The sequence below is a fragment of the Talpa occidentalis genome, unplaced genomic scaffold (genome assembly GCF_014898055.3).
Source record: "Talpa occidentalis isolate TD23 unplaced genomic scaffold, MPIMG_talOcc4v2.1 talOcc4.4, whole genome shotgun sequence".
Classification (NCBI taxonomy): Eukaryota; Metazoa; Chordata; class Mammalia; order Eulipotyphla; family Talpidae; genus Talpa; species Talpa occidentalis.
The window spans coordinates 107,471,690-107,495,405 of NW_023604295.1; the positions used below are offsets into that span (position 1 = coordinate 107,471,690).

The 23,716-nt window shown below is 34.6% G+C and overlaps 1 protein-coding gene across 1 annotated transcript in view; it reads left to right on the plus strand.

Annotated features, from left to right (window-relative positions):
• Window positions 1-23,716, plus strand: part of TNKS (tankyrase) — a 158,939-nt gene that overhangs the window by 127,023 nt on the left and 8,200 nt on the right. Inside the window, exons 16-25 of the mRNA XM_037525996.2 lie at window positions 791-1,010; window positions 1,332-1,441; window positions 7,118-7,306; window positions 9,065-9,302; window positions 9,943-10,025; window positions 17,151-17,271; window positions 18,486-18,583; window positions 20,097-20,171; window positions 21,072-21,177; window positions 21,771-21,957. Of these exons, the coding sequence (XP_037381893.1) occupies window positions 791-1,010; window positions 1,332-1,441; window positions 7,118-7,306; window positions 9,065-9,302; window positions 9,943-10,025; window positions 17,151-17,271; window positions 18,486-18,583; window positions 20,097-20,171; window positions 21,072-21,177; window positions 21,771-21,957 (1,427 nt within the window). The remainder of the gene's footprint in view (window positions 1-790; window positions 1,011-1,331; window positions 1,442-7,117; window positions 7,307-9,064; window positions 9,303-9,942; window positions 10,026-17,150; window positions 17,272-18,485; window positions 18,584-20,096; window positions 20,172-21,071; window positions 21,178-21,770; window positions 21,958-23,716) is intronic.

A 23,716-nucleotide genomic window follows, 5' to 3' on the forward strand; every position in this document is an offset into this window, starting at 1 on the left:
AAATCACTGGACATGGATTTACTGAGTTTTCCCTTTTTTTTTAACTAAAGAAAAACATATGTAGTTAAATCAAAATTCTTCTACCACTTTTATGGTATCAAATATGTTCTTTCAAATCTCTAGAATAATACTGTATTTGATACTGTTTTTTATTATGACTAGTTGGTAAGAAACAGCTTCCAGACCAGTTGAGCCCATTGTCTACTTTATTTTATATCTGTTTTCTGCAGTGGGCCAATGGCAGTCGCTATCTTGACTTTCATTTACTTTAAAACCAGGTTAGTTGTTAGTAACATTTATATCTGATTTCATAATAAGTGTTAAGACTTGTGGTAAAAATACTAAAAACTACCAAACTTTTTTCATCATGATTACATTTAAAATTAAGGCATTCTCTCCACCTGTGTGTCTTCCTCTTCCCTCATCTTTGCATCTTTATGCAATTGAAATCTGGTCAAAATTAACTTCCAGGCCATTCTTAAGGAAACTTCCAAAGATAGTTTGGAAGCTGAGAAAATATATTAACAGTGAAAGGAACTCAATGCTTCCCTTACCATTGATCTCAGGCTTAGGACTTTGGTTGAAAAGTAGTTATACTACTAAATGAAAAATTTGCAAACTAAAGCAGGATGTTGCCTCTCTTTTCAAAATGAATATAGAATAGATATCTATCCTTGGATTAGTGAATGTAAAATTAATACTAATGTAAGTAAATGTTAAATCTTTTAAAAGATACTATAGAAAATGTCAAATCTTCAAAAAATGCCATTTGGATTTTGTTTCTTTGTAGCATGGAGCAGATCCAACTAAGAAGAACAGAGATGGAAACACACCTTTAGATTTGGTAAAAGAAGGAGACACCGATATTCAGGACTTACTGAGAGGAGATGCTGCCTTGCTGGATGCAGCCAAGAAGGGATGTCTGGCAAGAGTGCAGAAGCTCTGTACTCCAGAAAATATCAACTGTAGAGATACCCAGGGCAGAAACTCAACTCCTCTGCACCTAGCAGGTGAGCACCCCAGCACTTCCAAGTCTGGCTGTCCTTTCTTGGATACATAATACTGTTTATAAAAAGATGAGAGAAATGCTGACCATACTTAGTGCTTTTCATGAATATAATTTTATATAATTTCTTATTGGAAAAGCTCTTAATTATGTGATAATACTAGATTTTACAGCAAAAAGTATTAAAACCTTAATATTCTCCTCCCATGAGTTGTGTATATGTATATGTGTGTGTGTGTGTGTGTGTGTGTATATATATATATATATAAATATATAGGAGGTTTTTTTTTACACTGACATGTTTGCCTTTTTTTCAATATTATAGCAGGCTACAATAACCTGGAAGTAGCTGAATATCTTCTAGAGCATGGAGCAGATGTTAATGCCCAAGACAAAGGTGGTTTAATTCCTCTTCATAATGCCGCATCCTATGGGGTAAGTCAGGAAACTTCACTGGCATTTACTACTTTGTTATAAGCATAATATGCATGAAGTATATATATGTATATACACATATACATATGTGAGTATATGATATATATCATATATATGAGATATATATATATATATATATATGATTTAGCATCATTTAGCACAGTTTTAATCTATTTAGAGCGTCTAGCCTTTCCAGTTAAACTTTACTGTATTTTGGCCCAGGACCACACTTTTCATAGCATTTTTTGTCTCTTCAACTTACCTAGTGCAATAATAGGTATGTAACAGTTGCTTACTTAATATTTATTAATGCAGATAATAAATCTTAGCTGTAGTCAAGTAGATTTTAGAAACTGAAAGTCAGGAGAAAGCTCCCCTGTGGTGACTTATGTTTATCATCAGTATTTAAAAAATATTCAGTTAATGGTTGAACTATTGGTATATATGGTTTCACAGAGTTAGAATGATTAACTCAAACCCCAAGGTGAAAGTTCAGAATCATGCTTTCAATGCTCTGTAACTATAATCACCACCTGAAAGGAACATGGAGATGAATGTGTTACAGTGCCTTGATGATGTTTGTTAGAACTGCCTGCCTGGAAGTCTCCAAGGCCCACTTCAAACCTGATGAATCGCACAGGAATAAAATGAATGCTCAGATGCCTGTCTCTTTAACCACTTAGTCCCTAACTGACTATAAAAATCCACAGATGCCAGGGATTCTCATAGTTGGAGTCACTATTGATAAGGATAGTATCTAGGTTTGCAAAAGCATGACAAAATGTTAAGTAAAGCTAGTTAACATGATTTCCACAGTCTCTTCTTCTCATCTCCCTGGGTTTTCATAATGGGATTATCCTCATCTTTTCATACCCCCTCTGACATAACAAATCTGAGTGGGAATACTTTTCAGGATTGCAAATCTTCCAATTTTGAATGGCACAAACAAGAAAATTATGCTTCTAAATGTGTTATAAATTAATTGAAAGCTATCAGATTTAATAAATATATTATTAGTACCTATATCATTTTGAAACTGAATCATTTAAAGTTATCTTTCCAGAGATGATTGATTTTTTGTTAAAATTACTAGATGCTCTTTTAATTTTCCTTTCATGTAAGATTCACAATTTTGCTGTACAACATATATTTCTACTGAAATAATTTCTACATTATTTTCTACTGAAAATATTTACTGCTGACATATTACATGTATTTATATATAACCCTTTTCCCTGTGAATTATAAATGTGTCATTTAGGGAGTAGTGTTCAGCATTTCTTAAAATAATTCTTCCCTTCATATTGTATTCCACTAACCCCTTTGCTGAGCTTCAGTTAAGTTCGTAAAGCTGATATGGTAAATAGAACTTAAATCAGACTGTTAACTTTTATATAAACCTACTAAGCATAGGGATGGGCAATAGAATTATAGTTCTTGACCTGACCTAATAAAACTCTACACTACCAATTGTGAAGACTTACATGGATCTGTGGAGTTTTCTATATATCCCATTCGTTATGAATGTGGGAAAGTTCTATCCCATTATCTTTTTCTTTCATGGTCTTCTTTTTATGTTATCCTGTTGTCATAGAGGGAAAAGAAAATAATTGTGAAATAAGCAGTTTGCCTTCTAATTTTCATTCTACTGATTGGAAGGGTATTAAGATGTTATTCTTTGCACATATGTGCCATTTTGAAGGCAATGTGAGAAAAAAATTGTGGCTAATTAGTAATATAGTGTGCAGGTTGAACTTGTCTTCTTTCATGTTCCCTTGACACACTTTTGTCATTAGCTGATGGAAAGTATAATGCAGTTAGTCTCCTGACCAGAGGCCCACTGTTACATTTTCATAAATTTATTTTACTATTATCCACAACTCCTGCTATCCTAATATAAGAATGAAAAATGAGCATTTTTGGTTTCATTCTCTCTTTGTATGTTATTCTGTTTGTCATCACATCCCTACTGATAAGCTCTTTGTAAATGACGTTAATTTACTTACTGAGGTAAAAGTGAACAGAAATTTGCCAGGCTGTGTGGAGGGCACAGTAGGGGTTTTGATCAGCCTGGTTCATCCCATCCTTATACTAATAAGCTACACGGTATGTTTATAGCAGGTACTTTTGCCTTGTATGGACAGATAGTTCTTATATTAAGCTTGTAAATTCAAAAATCAAATACCTGATTTGATGATTGTGCACTGTTATTCACCATAATAGCTTTTTTGGGCCTTTTCTTGTTGCTGTGTTTTTACCATGTGCAATGTGTGCTTTCCCCAGTAACATCTTTCATGACATATTATAATTCTCAGTTGACTGTCATCCTCCCCACTGAGAATCTCTGCTCTAGAAAATAATTTTATCCATTGCTATTCATGTACCATATAATCTACTGTCAGCAACTGTATCAAATCAGTATTTATATCGGCTAGTAAGTAGATTTAATATAAGGGCCAATGTTGCCCACAGTTTAAAAATTTTAAAGCAACTTTGTTTCCCTCAAGGTAGATATAATTATATTTTTATTATCTCTAGCTATATAGGTAATATATGTTTCAAAAGTACCTTTTTACTCATGGTTTTTGTAAACTAGGTGAATATTTTTGTACAGTTATAGGACTCCAGTGCACATTTCTCTGTTAGAGTGACAAAACTGTTATATTGTATTCATCCCAGTGATGCTTTGCTTGAACTGGCCTGAGTGCATGGTATAATAAGACGCACATAACCTGAAATAATAGTTTTGTGGAGGAGGTTTTTGTAGTGCTTTAAATGGATTAAAGGCTTCCATATTAGAAATAAAATATTGTAGTTTACGTATAGTGTTATCTAGTGATCTCTGTTTAAATGGGTTCTTTCCAATATCATATTCTGCCATTTTCAGCTCATCAGGACATGACTATTGATTGTATTTTAGTCTAGCAAAACCCTGCAGGCAGTTTTGTTATAATGAAAAGACCTGAACTTGGAATCTGAACATCTGGGATCTACCCTTCAGTATTCTAGTAACCCCACAGTCTTCAGCAAATGCCTTATTCGTTCTAATCTTCAGTTTTCTTTTTAGTAAAGCTTGCATGCTATGATCGTCTTTATATTGTGATCATTATATGACCATGCATGTGGAAAGGGCATTCTCTACCCTAAGCAATATAAAAAGGCAATGCTATTATAAAATAACTCCCTACAGCTCACATCCTGAGTAAAACGGAACTAAGGCCTCTGTGCCACAGTTTTACTGCACAGCCTTAAAAATAGTCAATGTTTGACCAACTCAGCAGCAGTGTGAAATAGACACAGATTAATTGACTTCAATAGTAGAAAATGACTGGTAGATTGGGTATAAAATAATAATGTGAGATACCTAGAATTTACATAAAGTCAGTTAAACTGGGGCTTCCCTGGTTGTGTAGGGGTTAAAGTCTCAGCGCTAAGGAGCTATTGCTAGCCACTGCAGCATGAGTTCCATCCCCATATGAGTTCTATCCCCAGCCAGGGAGCTAATCCACATGGCTCAGCAGACCTCTCCTGTCTCGCCCGCTGCTCCCCACTCTGTCTCTGATAAATCCTCTTACCCCCCACACCTCTGGCCTACACCCCAGTTCTTGTATGCATAAATAAAAATAAATCTTAAATAAATTCACACCTTGTCTTTAGAAAAAGTCATTTAAACTGTTACTTATTGGTTAATTTTTCTTTGCTGCATATTTTAACTTTTTCTTCTGGGTAGCTCAGTCTGAAGTCTGCATGTCTTTGAGCCTTTTTGTATAAAAGAACTTGCCACCTCAGTTTTTCCAAATAGAGAAACAAAACATAGTTTAAGAAGTTTTAATAAAAGTCACAGATTTCATAAGTTTACATTAATGGTAATATGCTTTATCATATTTAGTGTTCTTGTATTATAATGCCTTATGCTATTTTTTAACATACATTTACACAAAAAGTTAACATTTATGCTATTTAGAAATGTAAGGCATTGCTATTTATCTACCATGAAGTATATATTTTCTATCATCTCATTAGAATAAATCAGTTCTCACTGAGTTTTCTCTCAATTTTTTTAGTTTTCATTGCTTTTAAATCTAAAATGTAGAACATTCGGGAGGATTTTATTATATCATTAAACGATTAAATGGCTAACTGGAGCCCATGCACATTTCTCTTTTCTCTACTTCCCAACTCTGTAAAATTAAATTAGGACCCTCACAGTCTTTTTATGTTTTGTTTGTTTGTTTGTTTGTTTTGGTCATTTAAAGCATTCTGTATTATAGCTTGATTCTGGAGCCATATTAAATTGACTTTCCTAGAAATATTCCAGCAGAGTTCAGTTTCTTTCTGTAGATTTTATATATTGTATAGAACTGAGTTGTAGCTTACTTATTGTGTTTGTCAACCTTAAATTTCAGTTACTGCTTTTGCTCTAGTGGTATGGCTATTTAAAAAGACTTTAAGAATTGTGTTTTCAGTCTCCTTGAGTAGTAATTCTGTTTATTGTTCTTTCAGATGCTTGTCAGCAGACTTATTAGCATGTAATTGTTTTTTTCCAAGCATAAGCCACAAGTTCAACAACATAAAGAAAGTTTAATAATACATATCATCTATATAATTTATTTTACACATGTACACAAATTTTCCTTCAATTGTCTAAATTTGAAAACCTATGCAAATTAGTCTACCAAGTTTTATTTTCTGCCAGTACACATGGAGTAGAACAAAATTAATCATCAGAAACACTGTTTAAATAATCTGTAATCTTACTGGGGAGAAGTTTGAAATTATCCCCTGCTTTTGGGTTAACTGAGTAAAACTACTCTATCCTTTTCAGCATAACTCCTTTGAAAAAGGGAAACAAATCACTGTATTTTGTATTGTTTTAAGTGATTTTTATATTTACATGGGTGGTACCTATATTTATCTTTTGTTTTACAATCAATTTTTAATGATGCTATCTCATTCATAATCCCAATAAGGTCACAAAACTGCCTGGTCTCAGAATCCCTAGCCTTATTCTTCACCTTTTGCTATATTTATATTGTATTTTATATTTATATTGCTATGTAATATTTATATTGTCAGGGCCAATGTCGAAACTTTTAGTAGTTTTTTCCATTCTGGATAACCATCAATTTAGGATATCATCACCTCATGCCCAGGTTATTAATGTTTCCGCTTCTGACATTTTCTCCAATTAGACTAATTTTTGTAAAATACTGTTTTGCTATGTTATATTACTTTCCCAAAGGCTAAAGAAGGACTCTTTTGAGACGAGTGTTTCAATAATTCAGATTGCAATGGCTTAGAAGAAAAGTAGGCTTAGATTGCAATGAGAAAAAGCAATAGGTATAGAAAGTTTGTTTTTAAAAGTTTGGCAGACAGATTAGACTCTTAATAGGAGACTTAGAATCAGGCATGAGTTTCATTGTGTATTTGTCTTTAAGATACACTTAACTATGTTAGAAGGTTGAATAAAAAATTTTAAAGCCCATGAAGGATTGTGGGATAAAAGAGTGTGAAATTGAGGCTTTAGAGCAGGCAGGAGAAGATGGAACCCAAAATGTAGGCATGTAGGCAGAGGAATGGGAAAATACTTTATTTTTTAGAGGAAACATCTATTAAGTATCAGAATACTGAAACAGAGGCATTCTTAACTCCTCACATCCATTTGTATTTCTTCAGCATGTGGACATAGCAGCACTATTGATAAAATACAACACATGTGTGAACGCTACAGATAAGTGGGCATTTACTCCTCTTCATGAAGCAGCCCAAAAAGGAAGGACACAGTTATGTGCCCTACTCTTAGCACACGGTGCAGATCCAACTATGAAGAACCAAGAAGGGCAGACACCTTTAGATCTGGCAACAGTAAGTCCTCCTTTCAAAATATTTACCTTTATTTACCTTCAGAGTTGACATTAAATTCCAGGACTTAGCAGATGGCCTTTATTAGTGCATAGTAGGACAAATTTCCCTCCTTCTGGAATTTTTTTAAGTGCATGTTTTTTATACAATTTAAAACTCTTTAAGGCAAACTGAGTAGAAACTTAATTCTTTTTGCCATACTTATCTTGGAGGGAAAAGATGAATCATAGAAAAACATATATCTGGAATATGTCCTCAAAGGATTACATTTAGCAAAATACCTTACACCTCCTACATTTAGCTTATTATTCTAGAGCAACTAATCTTAATGATAATTTACCTGAGGCTATGAGATAATGAAAGAAAAGTTCATTTCTGGGCTGTACACGATTCTTCTGAAGATGGGAAAATGAGTTGATATGCTATAGAAATATTTTTAAAACCAAGAATTAAATTTTTGTTATTAAATATTAGTCACAAAATTAAGCATAGCATTATCTTCCCTAAACTTTAAGAAAGTCAGGGAGTTACGGTATAGTTAAAATAATATGCAATTTTTTAAGCTAAAAATGTTTTCCCAAACCACACTCTCTTTCGAGATCTATTGCTGCGTTACAGATGGCCTCGAAATACTTAGTAGTTTAACCAAAACTAAATGAAGGATACAGCAATTTGTTATTTTCACAGTCTTGTGCTTGTGCATTGCAGGTGAGCCTGCAATGTCTAGGATAGCCTCTCATCATACAGGCCTCTCTCTGTAGGTCATACCTTGTCACTCAGTAGTCTAGCCCAAACTTTTTACAGCAAGGAGGACAGCTTCTAAGAGAAAAAGTAGAAGCTGCCAGTCTTCTGAAAGCCTGGCTTTAAACCCTCAGAACATCAGTTCTGCATTCTCCTGATCATAGCAATGTAAAGGGCAACCCAGATAGATTCAAGGAAAAGCAAATACATGCCACCCTTTGTTGTGGTATGGCATGCCAAATACATACAAACTGTAAAGTTCATGGATAAGCTAGCCAAATTAAAGTACCATCCCTTTAATAATTCACCAGGTTTTAATTGTGCATTAAACTATTAAGTGTGCACTAACTAAATGAACAAAAATTATTCTAGTTGTTTAAGCATAAAAATATAATGAATTAAACTTCTAAAATGAAACAGATTAAATAATCATGCATGTTGTTTAAGCATAAGCCAAATATAATGAATTTGTGAACTTCTAAAAGAGATTAAAAATCAGCATGTGCTTTTTTTAAAAAAAAGGTGAAATATTATTTACTCTATTCAAATCTTAACTTATATATCCTCATGTGTGATCATTATGAGCAATTGTGTGCACACCTTGCACTAATTAAGACAGCATTTCCAAGAATCAATGTAATCTACATTCTTTTTTAGTTGACTCTTTCTTGTGTGATTTTATGAACACTTGTGTGAAGCGTTTCGTGAACACTTACGATCTATTCTCAGCAAATTTCAAGCATACTAAAGTATTATTAGCTTAGTCTTAACACTGTACATTAGATTTTGAAAAGATGAAATGTTTTTTTTAAAAATTAAGTATTTTCTCCACTCCACCTATTGAAACTGCTGGGACTCTTTGGAGCTATGGATCAGAGAAGGAAAGTGGAAGAAATGATCAAAAACATAGGAAATAATGAGACAATTATTAAGAAAAATTTCACAAAGTATTTGGTCCTTGGTGAAAAACTAAACTATTTTAAAATGCACTATTTTTGTTTTCTGTATTACTCTTCTCAGGCTGATGATATCCGAGCTTTGTTGATAGATGCCATGCCCCCAGAGGCCTTACCTACCTGTTTCAAACCTCAGGCTACTGTAGTGAGTGCCTCTCTGATCTCACCAGCATCCACCCCCTCCTGCCTGTCCGCTGCTAGCAGCATAGATAACCTCACCGGCCCCTTAGCGGAGTTGGCAGTGGGAGGAGCGTCCAACACAGGGGATGGCGCAGCAGGTGCGGAAAGAAAGGAAGGAGAAGGCAAGTATACCTTATGAATGCTTCTTTGTTGTCCTTTTTCAAATGAAGAGTTTCACTTTTTCTATTGGTAGTTATTCAACACCACACAATCAGTCCGTCTGTAAATTTTACAGACAAGAAATTTTACTTTACTATAAATTTTACAGGCAAGAAATTTTACTTTAAATTTTACTTTACAAGAAATACATCTTCATAAAATAAGCTCCTAGGTATTTACAGTGTTCTTTCTTATGTATATTCCAGTATATTCATTTCCAACATTATTATCTCAGTAAACTACTTATTATTGAAGTAATATCAGAAAAAGCTCAGAGATCCAGGAATAGTGGCTGGTAAATTTGAATTTTCAGTTCAAACTGATAAATAGTTCACTGAAAATATAGGTTATGCTCTGTGATGTTACAACAAATATAAATATTACTCATTTGATAAATCTGCTTTTACTCCTCAAACAAATTTAGAAAAAATGATGCAAAATGTCAGAATGCAGTTTATATATTCTGGATTATTTTATGCTGTATAAAATCATCTGCACAGCCAAGGGTATCAGAGAGCCATGGTTTTAAAAAAAAGTGACAGAATTTCCTTTCTGGATGTCTAAAAATTGTTCTGAGGGGCTTTAATAATTTGTCTTTTTTAGTTGCGGGTCTTGATATGAATATCAGCCAGTTCCTAAAAAGCCTTGGTCTTGAGCACCTTCGGGACATCTTTGAAACAGAGCAGGTAAGCTCTCATTTATAGTTGAGACTTTTTAATTAAACATTAAGAATAATTAACTGGCACTTGTTTCTTTTTTGCTTTTTAACCTCCATTAAAACCCACAGCAGGGCCTCCCCTGGTGGTGCAGTGGTTGAGTGCTGGGCTGCAAAGCGCTGCCCGCAGCCTCTGCAGCACCGGTTCGATCAATGGCCACCGGCGAGGGTCCCACATGGTGCAACAGATCTCTCCTGCCATGCCCACTGCTCCCCTCAGCAGTGTATTTCGTCAGTCTGCCTATTCTGTTCCCCACTCTGGCTCTGGTGAATTCTCTCACCCTCCTGTACTTAAAAAAAAAAAACCAAAAAAACCACAGCACACCTCTAAAGCAGCCAGGGGGATCCAGTATTTCATATTCTTCCTAAAACTGTCTAACAGATGATGGGAGTCTTTGTTAACTGTGTTGTGTCTTTATAAGTAGTCTATCTCCATATGTTTTATTACATGTCAAAACTTGGACCATGAAACCACCACTTAAGAATGTTTGCATAATCTTCCTTGATTTCTTTTTTTTCCAAAAAATGTTCACATTTAATCCTCTCACTGTATTACTGATGTGACTAGTCTCTACCTTAAAGCCAATGGGAAATTTTTATATAAACTATTCAGCAAAATCTTTGTGAAACAAAGATTTGTTTGTCATTAAATTAGAAAACAAAGTTATATTTGGACAAGTGTACTTTTCAAAAATTGCCCCTTTATGAAGCTGCTTGTTGTCCAGTTACAGTCTAATGTTGCACCAAAAATTAGCCACACACTCAGGTAGACCTAGTCTATTTTCAAATGTATCTTAAATATCTATGAGGGTCATATTATGAAGTCATCATTAGAGTGCTTATGAATTAAAGTCTTCCTATTTGTCATTTTATTTAATATGGATAATGAGTTTTTAGCTTATTACTGTATGGTTTTATTACGTTAGTGTTAAATATTGATTAATAAATTTCTGAGTTTAAGTTGATTGTTAATTGATATACATGAAATTTTAGAATAGGAAAGGTCCTTAGAAATCTTTGTCATTCATCCAGGTATAGGGGTTACCCCTTTAGCATTCCTATGGGAAGATAACTTGTTACAGCTTGGACAAGTTTAATAAAATGTTTATAGTTTTAAGTGTGCCAAAATCTGTCACCCTGTGTAATCCATTGTTCTTAGGTTTGCATTTCCCTCTTTTTCACAGAAATCTAATCTCTAGTCTGCATTTATATTAGTTTCATAGGGCTGCCATAACGAATTAGCACAAACACTGATGACTTAAACAACAGAAATCTATTCCCTTCCAGTTCTGGAGACCTGAAATTCAAAATCAAGGTTTCTAGCAGGATTGCACTCCCTATAAGGTATTCAGGAGAGAATCTGTTCCATCCTCTTCTAGTGTCCAGTGATTGGGGGCCCCTTCGGCTTATGGCCACATTTCTCTAATCTCTGCTTCCATCATATGGCATTCTCTGTGTCTCTCTTCTCTTCTTTGTGTTTTTTGTAAGGACACTTGCTTTAAATTTAAAGCCTCCCCTCAGCGAGCTAGCCAATTATTTCACCAACAAAATATATTTAATCAGAAACAACCACAGAAAAGCAGTTAGGAAGTATGATCTCATGGCAAAACACAGGCATGCTTCCATGGAACAAAAGAAAGAACACTTGTGTAGATTTTAGAAGGACTGTTATAAACAACATTGGAGGAAACTGGAGGTAAGAGGTGTGTTTTCTCATTTGCTGGGTTATGGCATTCTGACTGAGCTGTTGCTGGGCAAAAAAGGAGACGTCTTACTCCCTCTGGCGCAACACAGCTGTGTCACTCTCCCCAAGCACACCTATTCAGTTAGATTCTGCCCTGTACCTTGCTTACTTGTGCTTGGGAACTCTCTTCTAGCCTCCTGACTTCGTTCAAATGAGGTTTTTATATATTAATTATCACAGATGCAAAAAAAGGTTTTCAAATAAAGTCCTTCACAGGTTCTGGGGGTTGCAACAGATAGCTCTCTTTTTAAGGGCCACTAATCAACTCACTAACATAAATATAGACTTCCTATGTTTTTAAGACCTAACCACCTTATCAAAGACTTACCCTTCCAACTGCCCACTCCTATAAAGTTCCTCCTATTTAAGGATAAATATACCTTCATTTTCAGTTATTTTTTATATGGACATAGTTTCTAAACGTCTCACTGTCCTCTTTGACCCACTATGGTTTCTTTGTAGGCTGATAGGCACTTTGAAGTTAATTAAAAACTCCAGCTTTTTTTCATTTTAGTTATACTTGTAAGATTTCCTAGTGCCTTTTCTTAATTTTTAAGCTAAATTTCTTTATGTCATGATTTGTATTCACCTTTAATGTTCTTAGTGATCAAAACAGTTGACGTGTACTAGATTAAAAGAATACCTTCATTTTGATTATCTTCTCCCTGTTACTGGTTGTGTAACATTGGTTAGGACATTTAACCTATGACTCCCCTTACCTGAAAAAAAAAAACAATACCTTCAAAAATGTCCAGATAACTAAAACCCCCAGTCACACTGTGTCAATTTTTAAAATATGCTTTAATGAAGCATCAGCTGGGTCTTCTGCTGGTGGTGAAAACTTTATAGATTACTGACATAATTTCCCTTTATCTTCACCCAGACCCTGCTTGAGATTTCTTGTGAGAATATCCTAAACAGATAGAATCTTTTTACTTTATTCCTTCCCTGAAAGTACTAAAACTATTCTAAAGCCATTTCTGTTGCAATAGCCAAACTCCAGACTTAACTTCCAAAATCATATCCACACTAATGAAATTTCATACGTTTGCTTAATAAACTGAAGACCCTAAGTCACACGACAACTCCAGTTAGCTATTGGGAGTTTGTCAAGGACTTTAGTTTCTACTTTTTCATCAGTTTACATTATAATTTTATGTTTTATTTTCTCATTTTTTACCTTACAAATCTTTAGTAATGGATTTCATTATCTCATTTTATTGTTTTTAATAGTTTAGTCCTATAGTCCTTATTTTTAACAGCTTATCCTTGTTTCATTAGTTTTGTCATTGTCTTTTTCACTTTAGTTTTGTTCTGAGTAAATGGTTCCATTGATATCCTTTTTACTAAAAAGTTTTTGTATCTTTTTTTATAGTCCATACATTGACTATTCTATTTAATGTGTATTACCTGGCATAGTTCTCTTTCTTTGTATTGACCCATGCTTGACTCTCTTCTACACAATTTTAATCATCAAACATTCAAATTAACTCTTTTAGCCAATTGTGTTACTAGCCTTCAGTTATAGAGTAGTGCACTTTGTAAACTTTTCCATATATCTGTATCAGGCCAGGAATGTGTGATGATTGTCAAGATAATTGTGTAGTGAGATGAGTGAGGGTACTTATGTTGGGCCCTTTTAATTCAAGTCAAGTCTCCTAACTAACTTGACTGGTTTAACATATACACTTTGCTTGGCTCTCTGTTTTACATAATATATATACCAGTATCCTTTACTGTTAGTTAAATATACCATTGACACTTTGACCCACCCTTTATAATGTAGCTTCCTGAATAGAAAATGCCTTTTTTCTATGGAAAAGTTCAGTGTGACTGACATTGCAGTTCCTGGAACATAAATGCTATGACTTAGAAGAGTCCTCATGGAATGCTATGATTTGAAAGAGTCCTCATGGACATATTATGATCAACCTACATCATATTTTCATAAAAAAGACTGGTTAACATTCATTACCACATATAGTATAAATATATACATAAGTTTTTATTTTAAATTCTGAAAGTCAAAGGCATGGATTCATATTCATTGTGAACATGATTATAAAGTTAGTTTTAATAACCATTACTCAGACCCTGCAACTTTTTAAACCCAAACAAAAGAACAGCCTTTTTCATTAAAATTCTAATTTTCCCTCTCCACCCCCAGATAAAATGAACAAATCTTAGAAATAAGCAGCAGTCCTTCCTGAAGAAGCATTTTTTTTTTATTTTTTTTTTTTTAATAATAAATTTTATTTTTATATTCCCCCATACAATTGCAAACGCCCCATTCTGACCCCAATCCCTCCCCTCCCGCCCCCCACCCCCCAAAAAGTGTCTCTGGTTCATAGTTTTTTGTTGATTTTGATTTTCACTTTCTTATATTCATTTTCCTGGTCCCTTATTTAAGTTTTCTAGATTCCTGCTATGAGTGAGACCATCCGGTATTTTCTTTTTCTTTTTGGCTTATTTCGCTGAGCATGATCCCTTCCAACGCCATCCATGTTGCTGCAAATTGCATGTGTTTATCTTTTTTGAATGCTGAGTAATATTCCATGGTGTATATGTACCACATCTTCTTGATCCAGTCATCTATTTTTGGGCATTTGGGCTGTTTCCAAAGCTTAGCTATTGTAAATAGTGCTGCTATAAACATAGGGGTGCAGGTGTTCTTTGGAATTGATGTTTCTGTGTCCTTTGGGTAAATACCTAGGAGTGGAATTGCTGGATCATATGGAAGCTCTATGTTTAGTAGGTCCAGAAATCTCCACACAGCTCTCCATAGTGGTTGGACCAGTTTGCACTCCCACCAACAGTGCTGAAGAGTTCCTTTTTCTCCACACCCTCGCCAACATTTGTTGTTGCTAGTTTTTTTATTATATGCCATTCTCACTGGTGTGAGATGGTATCTCATGGTAGTTTTGATTTGCATTTCCCTGATGACAAGTGATGTTGAACATTTTTTCATATGCCTGTTGGCCATTTGCATTTCCTCTTCAGAGAAGTTTCTTTTTAGCTCTTCTGCCCATTTTTTGACTGGATTATTTTCTTTGTTGTTGCTGAGTCTCATCAGCTCTTTGCAGATTTTTGTGATCAGTCCTTTATCATTAGTGTTGGGGCAAAAATGTTCTCCCAGTTGGTGGGGTTTCTTGAAGCAGCATTTTTGAAGTGCTTTTGCTTTTTTTTTTTAAAGATTTATCCATTCATTTATACAAGCACTGGGTACAGTCAGAAGTCAGAAGTGCAGGAGGGTGAGAGAATTCACCAGAGCCAGAGCCAGAGCAGAGAACAGAACAGGCAGGCTGACGAAGTACACTGCTGAGGGGAGCAGTGGGCAGCAGGAGAAGTCTGCGTGCCGTGTGGGACCCTCGCCTGGAGGCCTTGGATCGAACCAGCACTGCGGAGGCTGTGGGCAGCTTCGCAACCCAGCTCTCAACCACTGCGTCACGGGGGAGGCCCAAAGTGCTTTTGCTTTATATAAAAGCAAGATAATTTAGTTTAGCTGTTAAAATTTGATTTTAAATATGTGCTAGATATAATTTATCCATCAAACTTGTGATATAATGTAAAGCAACTGAATTTAGTTATTTTAACTTTCTACTAGTCATCATCCCTTGTAAGAAATACAAACAAGGGAAAGACAGGTATTACAGTACATTTCAGCTTCTCTGTGTAGTATTTTAATCTTTTGTCTGAGCCCCATCAGTAGTAACACATGGAGTCATTGTGAGGATTAAATGAGCTATTCATTTTATGATTGGAGCTATAGAATGACAAATATGTATTCTCATTTCTTCTCTAGAACTCCATAGAAAATACTGTGTTTTGCTGGCCTGGTTTCTGCTTCTTCCAGATAGTACTATATATATCCATTCAGAAAGCTTAAGGATTCTTTTTGAATTTGAGTCTACCACATAAATATGAGACTCCATTTTTATGTCAGCCTAATTTGAACTGAATATTAGAAAATTGAGAGGGACAAAATTAGGATATCAGTAAGGTTCCAAATTATATTAAAATCACATCTAGCTAAAAATGTAAAGGCTTCTATAATTGAATCAACTAATCTGTCGCAAAGATACATATTTCAGAACTGATGCTTTTTATAAGCTTTACTAAAAAATTACTTTGGATGATTGGAAGTAAATGTGCACTTTTTACACAGTGGAGCGATTTTTTTTTTTAATGGCCACTGAGAAGTAATCTAATAATTATTTCTAAATAACGAGTGATATGTACTTGTTGTACTCATTATATAATACTCTGAATTGACAATAAAAATCAGCAGAGTTCCAGGCCTAATTCGTCAGTTGTAAAAAGTGTTAAAGGCGAGGAAAAAGGTGGAGAAAGTAATAGATAAAAATAAAAATACCTCATTTGAGTTGGAAAAGGAATAATAATCAAGGTATGTCTTAGTTTTCCCAGGATATAAAATCAAAGGCTAATTTTTTTAAGTAGCATTTGAATTGTTACAAGGCTTCTTTTTAGCTGGAAAATGTCCCATTTCTCCCTCAAGATGTTATCCTGTGAATTCAGAACATATCCACTGGGTGGGGGTAGAGTCACAGTTACTTTTAGTCAACAAAGTACTTCGGTGATTTTGAATCATAGTATTAGCTAACAAATCATCTCCATCCACAAAACTGAATAACCAAAATTTCAGAAGTCCACTGTACAAAAATAGAATGTATGCTAAGGATGCAAAGATTGTTAAATCTTAGATTTATAGAACTTAAATAACAACTATTTTCTTCTCCAAATTGGAATTCTATATATAGCTTCTGTAGAAATGGTCTGTAATCTAAATACTAACTGAAAAATCTCACTACTAAGGTAACCTCGTCCATACTTATACGTTTAGCACTGTCAAGTTCTCCCTTGTCCTCATTAGAATCCTGCTATCTAAGACTGTGTTCTCCTTTCAACACATTCTGTGTCACTGTGCCAGACATCTCTCAATTTCCCCTACCAATCATATCTCTTAACTTGCTAGGTACTGGAATCTGGTAGTGCCCCATTTTCAAGCTACTGGTTTTCCTTCTTCTATCTTGAGGCAAACAAAAGATGATGGAATTAAATAATCAAACGGGAATATAGCATGTTTATTTCAATATCCCTGTTGTTTCTAGTCAATTTACTGTTGACTAGAAGCAAATTAAGGACTGTTTCAAGTAGGTAAAAAGCTGATAAGATTATTAAGACAATTTTAAGAAAATTTTAAGATCATGCTTATAAAGGAAAGAAAAGTTTTCTTACTTTGGGTGGAATTTATGGCAATGAAGACTAATGGAAAAGTGTTCATCTCTGAGGAACTATTACAATTTAGCAGTCTATTTTGTTTCATTTTTTCAGATTACACTGGATGTGTTGGCTGATATGGGTCATGAAGAGTTGAAAGAAATAGGCATCAATGCTTATGGACACAGACACAAATTAATCAAAGGAGTAGAAAGACTCCTGGGTGGACAGCAAGGTAGGCAGTTGCGGGGCGGGGGGTTGGGGGGATATAATTTCAGGAATTGGTGGTACAAGATAAGTGTCAGGACTGGCATTTGAACTCAGGCCACTCCACCCCAGAGCTCATGTGCTTGATTGGTGTGACATTTCCTTCCTTCCCTGTCCCAGCATCACACTCCTTCTAATTGCTCTCCCTTAAAAATCTGAATCATTCTTCCCTCTCACCCCATACTTTGTAATTAAATTTATCTCTGGAATCTATACTGCTGCCCTTTCCCACTGCTATCATCTAATCCAGTTCTCCGTCACCGCTCCTGGGCTGTCACAGCCCCTTCCAGCTTATCTCCAGCCTTCACCTTTGCCTCCCTCCAGTGCCTTCCTTACTCTGTAGCCAAAAGACTCTTTTAAAAATGACCGTGTGATCATATTTGATTATTTAAAACCCTTTAGTAGAGTCTTCTGCTTTCAGGATAAAAGCAGACATTCACAACCTATCTTTTCCCAATCTGACCTTTCTCTCTCACTCATCTGGAGCCCCTCTCCCTCCTTTACAACTGTCAGCATGGTTTTTTCCATTGTGCTTTGCTCCTTCAAACCTCCTGTCTTTCTCCCTTAAATGCCTCCATATTTATCCTTTCTGTGTTTGGTAGAAGTACTTTCACTCCAGTAAAGCAAGAGGGAGAGTAAGGGAACAACTTGAATTACTCAACTAGCATGCAGAGTCAAGAACATTTAAGAGTGTATGAAACTGAACATTAGAAGGTCTTAATCTTGAGTGTTGCTTACTTATCTGTATTAAATTAATAAGGATAATGAAATTAGCAAGAATAATATAATTAAAACTTGTTAGTTTCCGTATCAGTCCATTTCTGTTTTTTAGAAGATAATGTTTTATTTCAGACCTAACTACATTGTAATTAGTACGCTTCTTTACTTTATCAGACATAGTCTCATTTATATTCATGATCGAGTTCAGTTCAACAAATATTTCTTGGGCCCTGCTGTGTGTACAAGGAACTCTGTAAGAGCAGATAATATTTTCCACAAACACATCTCCATCTCCTCTCTTGTTTTCAGATGCATTTGTTTGATAGAACCTCTATATTACATTCAAATTGCAAATGTTTTAGACTTGTTCCAAATTATCAATTTTTTATAACAAAATTTCCCTTAAAATTAAGCCTGATTAGTATGGACTTTTGTTTAACAAGTTATTTTTCTTTCTTACAGGCACCAATCCTTACTTGACTTTTCACTGTGTTAATCAGGGAACTATTTTGCTGGATCTTGCTCCAGAAGATAAGGAATATCAGTCAGTAGAAGAAGAGGTAACGTATATCCGAAATTTTGATTAACTTTTCCTGAAATCTGTAGTTAAACCTATTTTTCTAGGGGAGGTAAGCTTGTCTTCCACTAACTTATGGTCATTGACTTTCTATTATTCTCTCTCCCTTAGCCATCGTGTTGGAATATTGCTGAAATTAAAATAGGACTATGGATTCTCACTATGACATGTTACTTTCACATCATAAGCCTAGGGTTGCCAATGAGTGGGCCATATCTGTCTTTTCTCTTTTGTAAACTTTCTTTGATACTCGTGCAGGGAAGAACCCTTCTAGAACTGCTAGAAATGTTTCTTAAGAATGATGAAAAGTGAGACTCTTGCCTCATAGATTGCAAATATCTTCTCTTCTTTATTTTCATGCAAAATTATAAAATGTGATTACATGCCTAATTTACATGTTTATGAAGTCTGCCTCATAACTCGGAGTCACCTTTTGTTTTTCCAGTCACAATTATTTTAAAGCCCATAGTAAGTCTGTCTGTATGATCCTCCCTGTAGACAGATGCAGAGGTTTACACATTGATTCTTTTGCATAATAAAATACCTAATCTCATTATCAGAATAATGATAAACATAATAAACTGCAAATATCTAAGCAAAGAAAGATATGCCTACATGTTTGTTTGTTTCCTGCTTTTTTAATTAGTGCTTCTGTTACTCCCATTCCAGGAACTCAACCCCGTACCTCAGGGTAGTTATTCAGTTAGCCAGTTATCAGAAAGCATCTGTCTTTTAGTGTCTGATTGCCTAATCATCCTGCTTGTATTTAGTAAAATCTGATAATAACACCCAAAATGTGGTAGTAATTTCACAAGTACAGCACTGAGTCGATTCTATATGAAACTTAGAACTTTTAAACATTATATTTTCCATAGTAATTCTTTTTAATTTGGAAAGTGAAAGAAGGATAAGCAATGTGCTAAGGCCAGTTATTCCACTTAGTTGTACATTATAGTCAACATCCCCTCTGTGTATGTATACTTTGAGATGCCAAATTAAAGAGATTATCAGGAATACTCCACCTGGGGCACAAAAATGTATTGATTTTTTTTTTTTTAATTCTTCATGCTTATTTTTAACAATTGGACAATGGTGTTTTGGAAGGCAGCTATGCTAACCACTATACCACCAACGCTGGACAATGGTGTTTTGATGGAAGAGATTTAGTTTCAGTTAATCACAATGTTGTTTCTCATTCTCATAAAAACAATGTAAAATAGTAATGTAGATGATTTAATGTGATATTGTTTTCTTTTATATGAATATAAATTATAAATTTATAATTTGTATAACATATATTACATATTTATTTATGCCTGTAACTGTTTTCTCACCAGAAATACTTTTCCACTAAACTTGGTGATCAATTTATAGTGAACGCCTGTATATTTAGTCTTAGAATCCTAGTGTTGCTAACAATGAAAGGAATGTCTTTAAAATTAAAATTATATACTGGCATATTTTCAGAAAATTAACTATCTTATTTTGTTCTTTAGATGCAAAGTACAATTCGAGAACACAGAGATGGTGGTAATGCTGGTGGAATCTTCAATAGATACAATGTCATTCGAGTAAGTTTTAAAATTTCAAGGTGAATATTAGATTGCAAGATTTGCCTTAAAAAATCAAATATAGACAATGAAAAAAATGTAAAGTGTTATTTTCAGACTGTCAAGGATAGCCTGTTGCCCTTCTCACTATAATGGAATCTCTGACCCATGTACCAGACCATACTTCACTAGAATGGGCACACTTAGGAAACACCAAAGCTCCAGATAGAAATCTAGACAGCTGGTGTGAGTGAGGCAAATATGGTAATGGGTCTTTCAGCTCACCCACAAATTTGAACTATCCCTGACAGTAATGTTATCACCATTTCAGAGTAGCATGAAAGACCTGGATTTTCAATCAAATTGAGTTAGCAATTATATCAGAATACATTTAACTCTTATCTTAATCTCAGTACCTTAATTTATAATATGGGGTAGATCGCTACTGTCTGCTTTTTTCAGAGGGATGTCATGAAGATGAATACAATCTGTTGGGAACTGTTTAAGAACCTCTTAAATTAATAGACCTGTGAAAAGTTAATGCAGTGCACATCAGAATTACCCTTTTGGAAAAATACATTTACAGGCCCTAAATCCTAAATTTAATAATCTGGAGAGGAGTCAGAACTTTTTTAACATTAACTCCTATTTTGTAACTTTTTTAACTTTAACTTTGAGGGATAACCAGGTCTAATGCAGAATGACTAAAACCATAACTGAAAATTATGTCAATAAAAAGTCAGAGTGCTAACTGAATTATGCTGACCTGGCAATTTTATTGTTTTTAAATAATATTTTAAGCAAAGATAACAAAATACAAAAACCAATCTTATCTAAAAGAAAACATACTTTTCGTTTTAAATTATAAACTGTCAAGAATGTATATTTCACTAATTCCTTCTTTCTTGCTCATCTTTAAAGATTCAAAAAGTTGTCAACAAGAAGTTGAGAGAGCGATTCTGTCACAGACAAAAGGAGGTATCTGAGGAAAATCATAACCATCACAACGAGCGCATGCTGTTCCATGGTGCGTGCCATGTTGTGGCAGTAATTACAGGCCTCACACTTGGCTTGCAAATTCCAGTAAATGAAAAGCCTGTGTTATTGATTATATTAATTGTGCTAAAAATGGTGTGTTTTGATATTTTTTCCAAAAAATTACATGTTGGTACCAGCTTCCCAAAGCATTATATATTAATACTTTCCAAGGCATGTATAATGAAAATAATTTATCTGGAGTTGTTTTAGAACTTACATTACCAGTTGAACCATCTAGATAGTAAAATATTTTTACTGTAGTTTAGCATAATTGTTTTAGTTTATCAAATTATCTGCGCATACTTAAAGTAAGATTGAGTGTAAAATAATCTGTATTTTCAATGCCACATGTACTTTGCTTCTCAAAAATCTTATACCTTCTGCAAAATCCATGCAACATCCTTGCTTGTTAGACACTGTGGATCCCTGATAAGATTCAAATACATAGTAATTTCTGTGTCATTATACAAAATAAATTTTTCACTTATGCATTATAATTAATATTAACCTACCAAGTGAAAATACAAGTAATTGAGATTCTAGAAAACTGTTCAGAAACCAATCTTTCTTTTATATTTCTAGGTTCTCCTTTCATTAATGCTATTATTCATAAAGGGTTTGATGAACGGCATGCATACATAGGAGGAATGTTTGGCGCTGGGATTTATTTTGCTGAAAACTCCTCTAAAAGCAATCAGTATGTTTATGGAATTGGAGGAGGAACAGGCTGCCCCACACACAAAGATCGTTCATGTTACATATGCCACAGGTGAGTATCTTGTCTTTCATGTGGTGGCTGATATCCTCAGGTAGTGAACCAAATTCATCGCTCAGGCTCTGCAAAAGTCTGCTAACGAATCAGACAGATTTGGGGGTTAAGTTGGAATAGCTGATCAGCCTCTGTCTGGGCAGGAGCATTGACAGCAGAGCTGCTACCAATGGTGGTGGAAACCAGACTACATCAGCCAGTCATAGGTCGCAGTGAAACTTCTTATGTCTTGGCTTTCTTTCTGGGCTTCATTTTCCTTGCTTCAGAATTCTCAAGAAAAGATTGAGAATTACTTCTGTAGAACAAATAACCTCTAGTTTTAGTTACATTTGAACTAAGACACACAACTTCTATAACAAATATTATCTTTAATTTGCTTCTGATGTTACTCTGATTTTTTTATAACTATAATAGCATTTTTTTAAATAAATTTTATTTTTATATTCCCCATACAATTGCAATCCCCTTATTTTTACCCCAATCCTTCCCCCTCCCCGCCCCCCACCCCCATAGGTCTTTGTTGATTTTGATTTTCACTTTCTTATAGTTATTCATTTTCCTGGTCCCTTATTTAAGTTTTCTAGATTCCTGCTATGAGTGAGACCATCCGGTATTTTTCTTTTTCTTTCTGGCTTATTTTGCTGAGCATGATCCCTTCCAGCGCCATCCATGTTGGTGCAAATTGCATGTGTTTATCTTTTTTGAATGCTGGTTACTCTGATGTTTTAAGGCAGGGTATATAAACTTTGAAAAGTCCAAATTAAGAATATTAGCTTTGTAAATACTAGTAAATAAATGAATGTTAGCTTTTTAATAGGATTTTAAATTGAAGGATTTCAAAAGTTGAAGAGAATTATAGTATACTCTCTGAGACATCAGTAAAATAAAATACTATTCCCTTCCTGACAATGGAAAAAATACAAAAGAATTGAAGTTTACAAATACTGGGATTTATTGCATTGTTCTTAGCCAAGTGTATTACTTTTGCTAAGTTAAGTTAGTAAATTCTCCTGTAGGTCAATTGACTCTCAAAGGGACTCATGAAAATGAAATTCATTATAGTTGTTGACCTTAAAACATATCTATCTCAGTTACATTATAGCAAAGGGTGTAAACCATTGGCAGTTCTAACATCCAGAAGGAAATCTCTTTTTATTAAGTCCATTGTGGTTAATAACAAAAGTTCTCAAGATGTAACATGCAAAAATTTCTGTTTGTTGTTTCAAACCTAACTCCTAAACAAATAAGAAAATTGAAACTAGAAGAGGATTAACATTAAAATTTGATAGTTACGTTTATGTCTTAGCTAAGGTTTCCTAGGAAACAGAAATATAAAACAGACAATTTTTATGACTAGCACTTTTTTGGCAAGTACAATTCTAGGGAAGCAAAAGTGAAGGCATTAAGATAAATGAAGTACTAGAGAAGGAGGCAGAGCAAAGACAGTGTGTCATTGGGCTGTGAGTTGGCCACAGATTCATAAAAACTGCAGTTGACTGCTCAGTCCGTTAAGACATCCTTAGAGAGACAAGATGAACTACTACATCTCAGAACAGTACACTGTGGGAAAAGAGATGAATTCATCCACTAGCTCCAGTCCTCCCATGGTCAGCATTAGTGTCCCCACATTTTAGGCTGCTGCATCTCAAAACACACCACACTGCACAAGAAAAAGCAGTCAGCAGACATGAACTAGTATTCCCCCTGCCCATCTACAGCCAGTGGCCTAATGAGCTGGTTGGAACTGCGTTTCTTCCTG